Here is a 15,448-nt window from a genome sequence, read left to right as displayed (position 1 = left end):
TCTACAGAGAGTGTCCTTTGGACGGCATGTGTGTACCAAGAGGGCCATCTGGTGTTCAAGAGCTGAAGTTCACATGTTGATCACGTCCCGAGGATGGATTGACCTGAAGCAGTCTGTACCTTGAGAGGATGTCATTATTTAGCATCTTAACATCTTAATAACATTTTGTAAATTTGAGAAACAATTGACAGGGCATCTTCGTATTTGAAATAACAAACTACTTTAGACTTCTGTTGTGTGAGTCATTAACGTGTCACTTAACAACAATACGTATCACGAAAGCACAAGGTTGACACGGGAGATTAATTTTGACGGACGAGTACCTTTTCATTCTTCAGTGATGTGAAATAACAGCAAGTGAGCATTAATCCTCAGATTAAAGTAATCCCCAACAAACTTTCCTCCTGTTTGATTAACATTTGCTTAAAGCTACAAAGACAAGACAGGACATTTCTAAACCTTTTGTTGTTTGAATGTAAGTGGATTGACCAATTATGTGTGAGGTCAAAGGGTGTCTCTCTTTATACTGTATATGGAACCATATCCCCCACTTCTGTCACGGTTTGGGTTTACTTCCTGTTTTATTTTGTAGTTTTCATGCCTCTTGTGTCCCTGGGTTAACTTCACTTCCTGCCTTGTCCTGTCATCCCCTGTGATTGTCTGCAGTGTCCCCTGTGTATTTAAGCCCTGTGTGTCTTGTGCCCCTTGTCGCGTCATTGCATGTTTTGCTTGTTTACATGTCTGATTTAGTGGATGTCCCTGGTCCCCTTTTAGATTTATTAAAGAGATACATTTCGTGAAAAGTCTGCATTTGAGTCCTCCTGCTTCAGGCTTTACCCGCACCTGACAGCCTCCCTCCAAGCCCACAGCCTCCGGACACAGATTTCCCAGCCTCCCATACCAAACACTCCCAGCTTTTACCCCTCACCTGTCAGTCATTCCCGGGTCCCTGGTGCTAAGGGGACCACAGGCCTATCGGACCACCAGCAGCCCCCACAATGAAATATCCTCCCTTCCGTCACTAACCCACCCGTCTCTCCCCCGCCTCACCCCCCTATCCCTCTCGAGCCCTGCCAAACAAAAATAAAGTCACATTGAAGGGAGATCGGCTGGGGCTCCTGCTTTGCAGATCAGTCAGTGGATACCTGATTGTCACTCACAGGGTCAGGCCCTTAATCCTATTGTCTCTCCGACAGGATTACTCTCTTGTGGTCCTTCTCTGCCTGTGGCTGCGCGTGGGAGAAAGGCCAGATTAAGGGGATTAGCCCGTATCCTCCTGACTTGTCAAACTGGGATGTAAGGAGCCATTGACTTTTCTGGGAGACACTAGTGGCTAAAAGAAGAGTTCTTGAAAGCCCAAATTTTCCAACAGGACAATGTTATTTGTTTGCTTTTGTCCCCTTGAACCGGGCCCAAAAAGTTCAAAGGAGAAGAAAGCGCCGGACCAATAGAGGTGGAAGGAGAGAGGAAGAGAGAGGAGGGGAAGTCAACTCGGCCCATTTCTCATCAGAACAGAGATTCCTGACAGGTATAACTGTTTCAGCATAACTCAGCTGTGTGGGACTAATAAAGTTGTGTAAAGTGAACGCCGGGGGTCATAAGTCCAGCGACACGTTGAGTACAAAGAACATAGCAATGTAAAGTGTCAAGCGGCAACATGTAACATCTGAACATAATTTAGTATTTTTTTTAAAGTAATCTCAGATTAATGCATTCATTCTTTGTCTACGACAAAATTATTATTTTAAGAAAAACTTCTCAATGAAACAAAAACCTGCTCTTGTTTTTCTGAATTAATATGTCCCACGAGAATCTTTTACTTAGGTTCTTTTATTTAATTTCCCTGTTTAGTTTAAATCACGTTCATTTAAGATCTTCTTATGGTATCATTGATTAGACGATACCAAACAGCAGCAGCAGCGCTTCAGATGCAGATACGTACAACAGTGGCGATCATCATGCTGCCCCCCCTCCCTTCACATTGACAGTGCAACGTTCCCCTCCTCCACCGTCTCTTGTGCAGGGACTCTTATGGACTATAGACATATAAATATATATATATATATACTGTACATCTTCATTTTTCATTTTTATATTCATATACAATATACTTAATCAATTACCTTCATCTGTGTTTTTGGTACTTGAGCTGCTTCAACACGTTCATTTTCTCACTGGGAGATCAATAAAGAAATAGTATCTTATCTTAGACCGTGGATAAAAGTGTGCTTAAGGATACGATTTTACTTGAGGAAAGCTTGAGCTTATAATAGGTCTCTAGGAACACTGCGTAAAAGGAACTCTATTTGCACAAATAGACAAAAAATACTAATATGAATTAATGTTGTGTCCTATATAATTGCCTAAAATGTTTTATTGTTATGTTTTCATTACCGTACCATTAGGAGTTGCTCAAAGTACCCGAATTTTTGTTGCAGGACATATTGTTTACTCAGATGAATAAAGCAGAATTTCCCTAATGCAACCAAGTTTCATATTTATTGAGATAAATATCTCGGTGATCTGATAAACAGGGTAAATGCAGTCTCAATGCCACACTTCCGAGGTTGAAGACCTGTTGACTCCAGTAGATGCGGAGGTTGAATTGCCTGCCTGTTTTATAGGTGCTGCCTCAGTCGTTGGATTCCAGAGTGACAGCTGAATTGGCCAATGGCTTTCCACTGAGATGCGGCTACAGTGAGGGAGACCAATGGCTGAGACTGAGAGGGGTTTGATTTGTTAAAGTCGAGCCGGAATTGTTTTGTTTCGGTTAGCTACTGACACTGGCGTTTTGTTAACAATGCGTCTGCTAATTAACAGTTTATCGGTTAAGATATACTAGTATCTTATATTTTATGACAATGGGGTCACTTAATGTCATCGATGGACAAGAAAATTCAGCGACGGAGGCCACACTCACAGAGGTAAAAGCTAACCTAGCCGACGCCTTTTCAACAGCTAACGTTAGCTTAGATCGCAAAATGACAATAACGTAGTCCGTCTGTTGGCTAAAACGTATTAGCACTAACGTTAGTTACTGATCAAGTTTTATTTTATAAAGTCTTTCTATGCTACCAAGCTTGTGGGTTGAAAAAGCACCAAACCCAGCTCTGTGCGGCCCTACCCGGTAGTTAGAATCATGGTAATGTAACATTAGCCAAAGATATCAGTGCTGTCCAACGTTAGCATGGTTGGGCAATAACACACGTTTAGGTAATGCGGAGGAATACCAGGACCAAGACCTACTGACTCCGGAAACAGCGAACACGGTATATGACGTCCCAAACGAGCCTGGGGATGTCAATACAAGACCAATACTGAAAATGATATGTTGTGCATGTACAAACATTTATGGGGGGGGGGGGGGGAATAAGACCCAATGCCAATATCCACTTGAACGCGGTTATAGGTCAACAGCAGATGTGTCGATCACTCATGCTGATGAGCACCTCCTGCAAATCTAGAAAAGCGCAAAGACTAACGTGCCATTATTCTAAGGAAAAAAGCATTGAGCAGAACTGTTCTATTTTTAGTTTCGTTTTATTTAACATGTATTTATCACAGGAAAGCTGTTTTAAATTGGTATGATTGTTCTATAACTAGGGCTGTAACAATACATCAATATCACGCCAATAAAACACTCTTTTCAACTGTCTACGTCCGCTTTTACACAATCTAGACAAAACCTGGCGTGTGTTCAAGGGTGTGTGAGGCAAAGGTGATAACAGGAGCCGGCTGTCACACTCCTACATTATGTTGATTGTTAATAATCATAGGATGTTACATTAGTTAATATTGCTGCTAACATTGTAAGTGTATTATAATAATCAGTTTAATTGTCGTTATTATAATTTTGTTACCATTCTCATTCGAATTTATAAACCGTGACATTATCAGAGATAATTATTGTACAGGACACTTGACACAGGGGTCGTACGGTCATGAAAAAACGTCATGGAATTTTAAAATGCTCATTTCCAGGCCTGGAAAAGTCATGGAAAAAAAGAAAATCACAAAAGTTTTGGAAAAGTCATGGAAATCGTGGCTGTATTTATATTTTCATGTGGCTCATTTTAGATACGTTTCAAATCATTCATATGGTTTTAAAGAGAGAAGCTTAAAATATGAGCAGGACGCTCTCATACTCTCAGTGCAAATGGGTCGCCTCGTGGTTTTATGAACGCAAAGTGAAAAGTTCGATGCCCATAAAAGCAGTAGCTCCGGAGTCATCCTCTGTGCAGGGAAGTGTAGGTTTACCCGTGGCTAGCTAACGCTACATACAGAAACATGCATGTCAGGAGTTACGACAAAGACCCGGGACGAGCAGAATGTAAGTAAGTAAGTTGTAAACCTCTTCGTTTGGTCTTTATTTTACGCGACAAAGCGTCAACTTAATACACTATTAATACATGCCGTCACGCGGTAGTTAAACAACATGCTCTCGTGCCTCATGCAGCTCTCCTGTGTGTCACCTGCTGCCATCGTGACGTCATACATGTAGGCACACAAGGAGCGTCAAGTATTGGTTCAGGCGCTCTTTAAGCCAGCGGTATGTTTTAAAAGTTTACCACTGGTATCAGGAAAACGGAGTCAACGATACTCATCCATAGTGGATAACTGTAAATATAAAAAAACAACACTTTCTTGGGGCCCTAATTGAATGTAGGGCAAACACTTTGTATACCTTTTGGAATTCTCATTGTTTCAAAAAAAAAAAAATTCAAAGTCATGGAAATCCGTTGGTCAAAATGTGTATGAACCCTGTTCACATTACAACCCAACTGAAAATATGGTGTTTGAATAACAAAAGTTGCTCAAAAGTACAATCCAAAGTAAAGACTTTACCATTGAATGGCCGTATTTCAGTGCTTGCCATGGAAAAGGGTTTTATGGAAGTTGATTTTGGTTTGCACAATGCTGAGTGTTGTTTCAGTAGAATCTTCCGGTGTGTGTGCGTGTGTGAGACAAAGCGCTATGTCTTTGTGTTTGCAGGCCAGGCTGGTGTGCCAGGGAGTAAACAATCAGAGCTACATCTGCGAGTCGGGCCACTGCTGTGGAGAGACACAGTGCTGCAGCTACTACTATGAACTGTGGTGTGAGTTACCTCCTTTACATCCAGGGGCCGGGTCTGTGCATGGTGTCTGCTCATGGCGCTCATTAAACAACATGAAGCAGGAATGTATCTGATGTTAGATTAGCGAGTGACGCCGGGCCCCGTCACTACTCCTCACCACGGACTCGCAGCCCGTCTGAACGATCTATGGCGTTATTTGAGACTAAGAACATCCAAGCCAACCAGTGGCAAAAGATTGAAGAAGAACATGAGGGCCGTAAACCATGAAGGGGTTTTATTAGTAACCGAAGCCCCGTTGCGACCTGGCCTTATCATACGTCTTGTGAGAAGCTCTAAGAATAGACGTGAGTGCTACCAAGTTGCAGGAACTGGCTTTAGAAGAGCCCATTTAAATGTATTGCAAACATGTACGGATCCTTTCTGTATTGTTTTGATTTCTTCCGTGGTGTTGCATGACTCTGTGGGTCTGTGTATTTTGGCTGTATTTGGAGTTTGGAACATTAGTATTTCTCACAGAAACCAGTGGGAGTGAGTCGCACTGAGGATGCACTCATTTCAGATACGGACTCAAATCGCTAGAGAAGGTTGATTGGTCTATTGAGCTCAAATTGGTGTGTATTTGCTATATCCAGTATAACAGAATTTATCCCATTTTGTGTGTGTGTGTGTGTGTTTTATGATAAATAACAACACAGTGTGTTCATATCTACATATTCATGTTTTTTTTTTTGACTTTACAAAGTTAAAGCCATGTGTAAGTCAAGCCTTCTATTCCTTTCTCTCCCACAGAGTGAGAAGTGTTTATTTAAGCCGAGACGCTGCGGTCGAGTTGGTGCATATGGTTTTGGATGTCAGGGTTGTGCTGTTGGGGATGTTTCTGGGTTTTGGTGATCAGACACCATCCTGCCTGCTGCCTCTCTGAAGCTGTGTCCAGCAGCTGGTAGACCACAACCTGATATCTCTGTGGTTCATAGTGTACCCAGACTCACGGCTATATGATATCTTTTCCTTCATTGCTGCCGGGTAAAAGCACCGACACATTCAACAGAACTCCTGCGTGTGTTTGTCTGCGTCTAGAACAAACATGGGATCACCCGAGGTGCATAGTAACAGGCCTGAACAAAGACTGGTGGGACTTCTCACCACTTGTTCAGCGGTAACGCACTGTCAAACACCCGTTGAAAGTTGGCCCGTAAAATAAATACACTTTGCTCGTTTTTTGTGTCAAAACAGCATTACAACTTGATCACAGTGAGATCGTATTTTCATAATTAAAAGAATCAAGCAATAGATTTGAGCTTGTACTTTGTCAGTGCTCAGGCTCGCATTTTGACACTTGAATGAAAACACCTTTAATTATTTGTCCTTTGCAGCATTTGTGTGGATGTGTATTGAGTGCGCTGTGTGCTGTGGGCTCCCTGCAGGGTTCTGGCTGGTATGGACACTGATCATTATCCTGACGTGCTGCTGCGTCTGTCAGCACTGGCGCTCCAAGCAGCGCTTCCAGCAGCAGCGGCGGCAGAACGAGATCAACCTCATCGCGTACCGAGAGGCTCACAACAACTCCCAGCTGCCCCTCTATCTCAGTGAGAGCCGCTCTGCACCTTCCACACGTGGCCGGGTTCTGCCTCTCCGACACTTTGTCAAAGAGAACCACGAATGGCGGCCTGACGACCGGCTGCTGCGACTCCATGCGAGACCGAACATGGGTTCTTCTTTACTTGTGCTGTTCTGGTTCTCTCTAGTCAGGTCATTTGCTCAGTGCAGCGGTAAACTCCAGAGCCGCGTCCAGAAGGTGCTTCTGCCAAGCGGAGCCCAGCTCGACTCCCCACGGACCGGAGGACTTCGGAGCACGCTGCCACTAAAGCCTAGTTTTTGGCTCTGCGTGTCACTCAAGGACCCTTGCGTGCTTCCTGCGTGTTTCTAGACCAGTGGTTCTCAACTTGTCGGGCTCCGGGACCCACCTTCACCTCTTAATGACAAGCCGCGACCCAACGGGGGGGGGGTTGCGCTAGCGGTGTCGACGAAAAAAACATGGACGAACGAGCCGGAAAAAACCCGACACTCCGCTGCATTAGAAAAAGTCCCTTCAAAATAAAATTACAGTATGATTTTTTAAATTATTTTTTATTTTAATTTTTCCATGCAAAGGCCACTACAAACGGGTTCTAGACTAGCGTCAAAAGCTATGCAAGCCTCACGCAGCCCACAAGGCTGTTATTGGTCTGCTAACTACATCCTTTCCGGTCTCATAGCATAATACTGCCATTTTTAAACAGAAGATTTTTTGAAGAGAGAATTAATCAGATTGAAGAGCTTTTGTTTTAAAGATATACGGAAAGATGACCGCTTATACAACCTGTCGTTGCCGGACCATAAGGACGCTCCAATTTATGGAGGGAGATATCTGCAAACGTTGATTTTCCCGGTCGAGGGGTGTGCAAAGTTGTGGGGGACAAATATGTCTGCGATGAAAAGCAGCAGTGGCGATTCGGGGACAAAACGAGTCTCTTACATATAAATAAATAAACTAACCAACAACTTCCCCACACACAAATCAGGGAACGTTTATTGCCATAATATTCTGCAGACGTCTAGACTAGGTCGTCCTCGACGAAAAGCGTTACTTCACCTATTGTTCTGGCCGTGACTTGTTTTCCAACACGCGCAAACCTTTTAAGACCATGAATTGAAACAAATTCGTCGACACAACTGCGCAACAAAGTTGCAGAACCATGCAGCCTTACCTCCTCCAGCCTGCATTGTTGAATTTACACATAAATATTGCTCATTTAAGATGATGAAAATAGAAACTTAAAATCTACAGAGATATATATATATGTATATATGTGTGTGTCCTGGTGAAGTGTGTGTATTATTTCAAGGGGATGTTCAGGGTTTGAGGCCTTGGGTGGGAGTCACACCATGACATGCATGTGATCACAGCGCGACTCCTTCCATCTCGTGTCTTGTGTCACTCTGCAGGATTCCTGCCCACCTACCTGCTCCCGGCCTATGAGGAGGTGGCCGACCGCCCCGTCACGCCGCCTCCCCCCTACACCCCTCTGCAGTCAGCCGCCGCCCCGCCCACGGAGCCGCACGAGGACTCTCCCCGGATCAGCCGGGCCACACCCGTCCCGGCCAGCGACACATCAGCGCACACCACTCCCGCGGATGCGCTGACCCACCTCCACGGCGTCCACTACCCCAACAAGGAGTCAACGCCGGGCCGGTACCGGCGCTTTACGGGGGACTCCGGGATAGAAGTGTGTGACGGCCAGGAACTGTGGGATCAGAGCAGCCTATTAGAGGCCGAGGAGGAGACAGAGGAGCAGGGGTGGGCGGAGCAAACGGAGGAGCTGCGCGATTGCTTCGGCCCCGCAGTCATTCATGACGGCCCAGATGGACCCACGGCTGCGGAGGCCGAGCCACCGACTCCCAGCTAATCCGTCCAAACTGCCACCGATGATAATGTCACGCCTTTTGGTGCTCAGGGTTCTATTGGTTGGACTAAGTGTGTGTGTGTGTCACAAGCCACATTGTGCAACTTGTAAAGCTCCTCTTCTTTTCTTATGGTGACAGTAGCTGTTGTGTGCCAGCTGTCTGCTATGAAAGGTTCTTCTTCCAGGAAGCAGCACTGTTGTTCATGTTTTTATTCCCAAGTGTTCTTACGAGGTTCTTTAATCTCCTTGGTTCTGACCATGTGATCTTGAGCTCAACCAATATTTTGTCTCTGCGGGATTGGATACTTTTTCTCAAGACAAAAGCATAATGTCAATCTAAAAAGATGTTAAAAAATACCCACGGTAATTTAGTTCTGACCAGACCGGTGAGAGTGATTTTTACTTCTATTTTTAATACTGTGGCTGGTTTTGGTATCCTGGACAGGTTTTCCACAAACATAATGGTTGTGATCTAAAATCCACGGATTCTGTAGTTGTGTTGTTAGTGCCATGCTCATCTTTACTGGAACAGGAATCAGGAAACGTTTATTGCCGTTAAACGTTAATATGTTGGACATGCATGGAATTTGACTTGGCAGGTGGTGCGTGACGGATAGTACGTCAATGGACAACAGACGTAGTGCAGGAATAAGTTAAAAAATACAGTGAAATATATGCTATGGGTTAAGAAATAAAGAGAAAGTGCACCAGCTAACAGAAAGTGATAAAGTGTAGATGAGAGTGAGAGACAGTCAGGGGGGGGCCCCGGGCTCTGTTGATGAGCCCGACTGCCGACGGGAAGAAACTGTTCGTGTGGCGGGGGGTCTTGGTCCTGATGGATCTTAGCCTCCTGCCGGATGGAAGGGGCACAAACAGTTCATGTCCAGGGTGGGAGGGGTCGGCTACAATCTTTCTGGCCCGCTTCAAAGTCCTGGAAGCGAACAACTAATGCCAACATATATCTAGAAAATATTCTTGGATCTGAAGCCTGTTTCCGTGGAGCTGAATGTGATAGATGTTTGAAGTACATCAAAGGTCTTTGTGGAGGGTCCTCGAGAGACATGCAGTTGTCTGTAAACTGTCATTTAGAAAATGCACATGGTGCACCGGGTCTGAATGTAAAGAGCGCTGAGCCCACACAGGAGGGGTTCCTGTTTGTCCAGTCGGTCCCACTGGGCCATCAGATGGAGCCTTCTGAGTAGTCAGGTCACAGCTCCACAGTGTCTTTGACTACGCGTTGACCTGAGTAACCCTCGGTTCATCATACTTTCAATATGCTTTGTGCACGCGTCAGATCTCAAATCAGGAGCACTTATAGATATGCAAAAGTGTGCGTGTGCGCTCTTTATAACCTGCCACAAGTCTTTTTTACTGTTGCATTTTTGTATAAACGATTGTTATTAAAAAATGTGGAGAACATCTTTTTTTTTACTCAAGATTATAAAGATTTTCTATTTTTGTGAAGTTTTCTTAATGCAGCCGACAACCATTCTATATCGAGCTGTATTCTATCTGTATGTATGTATGTATTTATATATATACACACACTAATTCTGATCTAACGAATGCGATGAGAGGGAATTGTGGCCCAGTTGGAACAAAGACAAAAGCCATCATACTTGTAGTACTGCACCTAAGACTCTAAGACATCTGTTGGCCAACATACAACACTGGCATCGTGTGGAGGTTTTCAGGATAACACACATGGGTGGTCATTAATGTCCATTTCATAAATAAATTGCAAAATGCAGCAAGAGCATATTAATAAACATTCAAAAATATATTATAAATAAACTCCCCAGTATTCATACAAATTTCATATTAGGAAAGAAATTGAAAGAAGTTCATAGATTTATTAATCTTTGCATGATGTCGATGGAAGCATGTAGAGATTCAAGTGTATCTTAAATTCTTTCTAGTCTTTCTACTCATTATTGGACATCTAAAACAACAAATACAAGAATTTAACCTGTAACATGTTTGATTCTTGGCTGAACATGCATGCTTGTATAAAAGCAGCCGATCATCACACACATCGCAGATTTGTGGAAACAAACATGTACATGTACACAATCTCTTGGATTAATACAGTTACTCACGCACAGCAATAGAGTGCGTGAGTAAACGCCATGGCAAAAGGATGCTGAAGTTTCACTGAGGTCACCTGAAAGCTGCTGGCCTCTCTGAATTCTGCTGTTGAACTTGACAAGTGTAGCTGTGTTGAACCATCTGTTCCGATCCTGTGGAAATCAACTTGTGGAAAACAACTTGTGGAAAACAACTTGTTGAACCTACCAAAAGAAAACACTAAGAGTGTTACGTGGAGGAAGCAATGTCTTCCAAGTGGACCCCCTGCTGAGTCAGATGTTGTTCTTTACATCCATGATTACTCATCTCAGTGCAAAAAGTGCACTTAATAATGTTAAATATTGAATATTAAGAAAAGGAATGGTCTGAATTTAAGATAGCAAAATAAGGAGAAACTGATTTGGGGCACACCGTTTTTTTGGTGTAAAATGATAATTACACACCAAGAGTGTTTTTTGTGGCAGGGGCAGTTTGTAATGTGTCAACACATGTATAGGGATGCATAACTTTTTCCAAATTTGTCTCAGAAATTGGAGAAACAAAATGGCGCCGACAGCAGTTTCACCGAATGTTGCAAATAAAAAAAGAACTTTGAAGAGGGAAAAACATCCAGTATGCGGCAGTCCTGTGGGCGAAAATGACTTGTGATGCTAGAGGTCAGAGGTCATTGGCCGACCGATTCAAGCTGATAGAAGAGCAACTTTGACTGAAATAACCACTCGTTACAACCGAGGTATGCAGCAAAGCATTTGTGAAGCCACAACATGCAAGACCTTGAGGCGGATGGGCTACAACAGCAGAAGACCCCACCGGGTACCACTCATCTCCACTACAAATAGGAAAAAGAGGCTACAATTTAAAGAGCTCACCAAAATTGGACAGTTGAATACTGGAAAAGTGTTGCCTGGTCTGATGAGTATTGATAAGTCTTGATTTGTGTTGAGACATTCAGATGGTAGAGTCAGAATTTGGTGTAAACAGAATGAGAACGTGGATCCATCATGCCTTATTACTACTGTGCAGGCTGCTGGTGTAATGGTGTGGGGGATGTTTTCTTGGCCCACTTTAGGCCCCTTAGTGCCAATTGGGCATCGTTTAAATGCCACGGCCTACCTGAGCATTGTTTCTGACCATGTCCATCCCTTTATGGCCACCATGTACCATCCTCTGATCAACAGCAAGATGCTATCCTATCAATATGGGCCAACATTTCTAAAGAATGCTGTCAGAAACTTGTTGAATCACGATGCCATGTAGAATTAAGGCAGTTCTGAAGGCGTAAGGGGGTCAAACAGTATTAGTATGGTGTTCCTAATAATCCTTTAGGTGAGTGTATAGCTCAGTAAAGGTGTGAAAGTCAGTGGCCACGCCCCCTGTGAGTGGTCTCCTGTAGCTCGGATTTCGAAGGCCTTTCAATCAATATCAGTTGTGGTGCTATCAAGTATTACATGAATGCATTTCGGTAGATTACATCAGATTGAATACAATCATAACTGTACATTGGTATAATTCTATTGGATTAGTTTCACAATTACAGTGGTTTTACAACATTCCCATTACTCTCCAGAATCATGGTTGTATTTTGGTCTATACTAAATGCATTTTATTTATAGTTAATTTATGAACCTGGTCGTCAATTTCTTTTTCAATATCCTACAGTAGTGTCACCTCCCACTGAAGGGAGTCAAATACACCTGTTTCCACTTGAATTATGATAAACTATGAAGGAGAACAGTTTGTGCATACTGACCTATCCCTTAATAGGAAAGACCAGACGGTGGCTATGGTCTCACATGGAAGTAGCATCTTCATATTTGTGACTGATTATTACTGATGTAAGTACCTTTTTAAAGCAGACCAACATGTTCCAACATCCCCTCATTAATGTTCCATAATGGTGCAAACCATATTAAACATGTTAGAATAGTCAAATATCTTACAACAATGACTACTGTAACTCTCTCCTGGCAGGTCTCCCTGCTACCGCCATTCGACCACTGCAGCTCATCCAGAATGCAGCAGCTCGACTGGTCTTCAACCTTCCGAAATACTCCCACACCACACCACTTCTCCGTTCTCTTCATTGGTTACCAGTAGCTGCCCGCATCCAGTTCAAAACATTGGTACTGACGTACCATGCTGTGAATGGATGGGGACCAGTCTACATCCAGGACATGGTAAAACCCTACATCCCAACCCGCACACTCCCATCTGCATCTGCCAAGCTGCTTGTTCCTCCCTCACTGAGAGAAAAGCACTCGGTGAGATGGAGACTCTTTGCTGTCCTGGCTCCCAGATGGTGGAATGAGCTCTCTGGTGACATCAGGACTGCAGAGAGCCTCTACATCTTCTGCTGAAAACTCAAGACACACCTCTTCAGACTCTACCTGAAAATCTCACATTTTCAAACACAAAAGCAATACATCTTATCTTGTTAAATAATCAATCAAGTACTTAAGTACTGCAGTACAAGTACTACCCTTTTATCAAACTATTTTTGTTTGATGAACAACTTTAAGAGGTACTCCATCCTGCGCCTTAAAATATTTAACTTCAAAGAAATTGGTTATTTAAAATACAATCATTGTTTTTTTCCAAAACATAAATAAAGTTTTCTTTCTATTTTTGCACCGTGAATATTAAAACTATAAAAAATTAAACTTCAACAATACCCTCCAACAATAAAAAAATCTTAATTAGTTCTAATTTTTCCAAATAAAAGTCCATCTACAAAATCAACCGAACAATTAGAGCAACAAAGTTATTTTAAGTATTTTAATTGACAATTGACATAAAAGACGACTTAATCACAGATTATATTAAATATATATGTTTAATGGTAGAGGTCAACATAAGGTCCAAAATCAACCTGTCAAACATATTTTGTCAAACATTTGAACTAATTATCACATTTTGTTGTAACAAGTTGTTATTTTATTCACATTTGGATGTGCTAATCCCCCTAAAACATTTTTGTCACTTACCTGTGTCATTCTGTGGTTACTTTGTTGCTGCTAAACCCATCCGTGCCAGCAGAGGACGCTTTATGCACTACACTACTGGCAGCCACACTGTATTATACAACAAAGCTGTCGGTACATGATGAGTTCAAGGACAGGCGGGACAGAGAGCGCTTATGAACCGTTATGTTCCTATTTTAACGGTTAATCCTGGAAATAGATCATGCGTATTAGTAACTGTAGCATGCAAACACATTGAGCTGGATTGTAGTGTTTTCAGCCTGTTTCAGTGTGAGCTTTATAGGTTATGTATTGTACCTTTTGAACAAATGAAGACCAAGTACTCAGTGGAGATTGGATGCCAAGGCTGGTGAACCACACACATACTGAGGGATGCAAATGTAACAGGTGGAAAGCTAAAGAAAGCAACACAAAAACTGGCGGAAGAGACAGAGAAGGGCAGCTTTTGGCTGTGGCCCCGGAGGAGGGGAAAGAGTTGGAGGAAAGAACATCTAACCCAGATACCAGGTGCAGGGGGGGGGGGGCAGGGAGACGTCCCTGTCACTGTTCCAGCAACAGGAGACTTCCAAGATTTAAGGAGCGAAGCGTCGGTGACTGGTGGTTCCCTGGCTGATGACCCAGCAGCTGATCCACGGGCACCGGAGGAGATGCGTCAGGCAGCAATGGCCATCAGGAAATTTGCTAACTTCTGGCAACCCAGTGACTACTTTGAATAGGGCAAATAGAATCCAGGTAAGACTGGAGGTAAGCCAGGAAAGATGGTGATTGGTGATGGCGGGGAAGACTGCTCTGGAAATGAGCAGCTAATTTCCCAACCCACTAGTCCATCAAGAGAGACACCCAGACCTAATTACGCATTTTACTAAGAAGAAACAACCCACAGGTGCAGGTGATGAAAGAAGGGCGGGGTAGGAGAAGTAAGATCAAATGGCCAAAGGCAAACACGGTAGACGAATGGCACAAATTGGATGTGGACCTGGTCGGGATATTGGGGGGGGGGTTGTTACGAGGAGAGTCCAACCAGTTTGGGAATATCCACACCAGGAAGGCAAAGGCAGGTTCGGTGAAGTCCCGAACAAGCACAGAACAGCTTCATCAACACCAGCTGCCAGAAAGTTTTGGTGTAAATTCACAAAGCAGAAAGAATAGCAGACAGTGGAGTAGGAAAATGGAGTCAATACTCGAATACTCGATGTAGTTTCATATTTCAACAGAAATGAAATATGTTGCACCAGGGGGAGCTCCTTGTCATTCTTTGCCCGGTAACTTAACCCAGTGTGTTGAAAACACTTCTTTAATAGATACCTGGTTGACAGTTTTTTTTTTTTTAATTTGTGTTAGTAGATTACATATTAAGTCAGTGCAGAGATGCATGACGTGAGTAAATGCAAATTCACGCTGGGACGCACAAAAGGCACAAAACACTCTTTTAGCGCAAATAAAAGAACTTGTCCTTTTTGTGTACTGTAAAGACAAAAAGAGGATTAGTTTGGCTATCTCTGCCAAATCAATAATTGAAAGTATACACTATTGATTGTTTGTTCAGTCAAATAACATATGATATGTGGTAATAGTGTGTTGATACCTAAAATTAGTAGTAACGACTTAATGATCTTCTTCAATAATAAGATTCTGACTATCAAAGAGAAAATTGATGGTCTACTACCCCCAACCGGAGCCGACCCGTCCTCGGATGTAGGATCCTTGGATGCAGCCGTGGGCCCTGATACCTACTTGAATGGTTTCTCTTCCATCAACCTTGATCAACTGACTTCTACAATTTTGAAATCCAACTCTTCCACTTGTCTCCTGGATCCGATTCCAACTAAGCTGCTTAAGGAAGTTTTTCCGTTAATTAGCAC

The 15,448-nt window shown here is 43.1% G+C and overlaps 1 protein-coding gene across 1 annotated transcript; it reads left to right on the top strand.

Moving 5' to 3' along the window:
• The first annotated feature begins 2,677 nt into the window (after positions 1-2,677).
• LOC119214282 (WW domain binding protein 1-like) lies at positions 2,678-10,190 on the top strand. The gene is made up of 4 exons (XM_037465956.2): positions 2,678-2,924; positions 4,993-5,095; positions 6,499-6,660; positions 8,060-10,190. Exons 1-4 carry the CDS (start codon positions 2,856-2,858, stop codon positions 8,518-8,520), a joined length of 795 nt encoding a protein of 264 aa, XP_037321853.2. The 5' UTR covers positions 2,678-2,855; the 3' UTR covers positions 8,521-10,190.
• The last annotated feature ends 5,258 nt before the right edge of the window (positions 10,191-15,448 follow it).

This window comes from Pungitius pungitius, chromosome 13 (genome assembly GCF_949316345.1).
Source record: "Pungitius pungitius chromosome 13, fPunPun2.1, whole genome shotgun sequence".
NCBI classification, from domain to species: Eukaryota; Metazoa; Chordata; class Actinopteri; order Perciformes; family Gasterosteidae; genus Pungitius; species Pungitius pungitius.
This window is presented reverse-complemented; position numbering and strand designations above follow the sequence as displayed.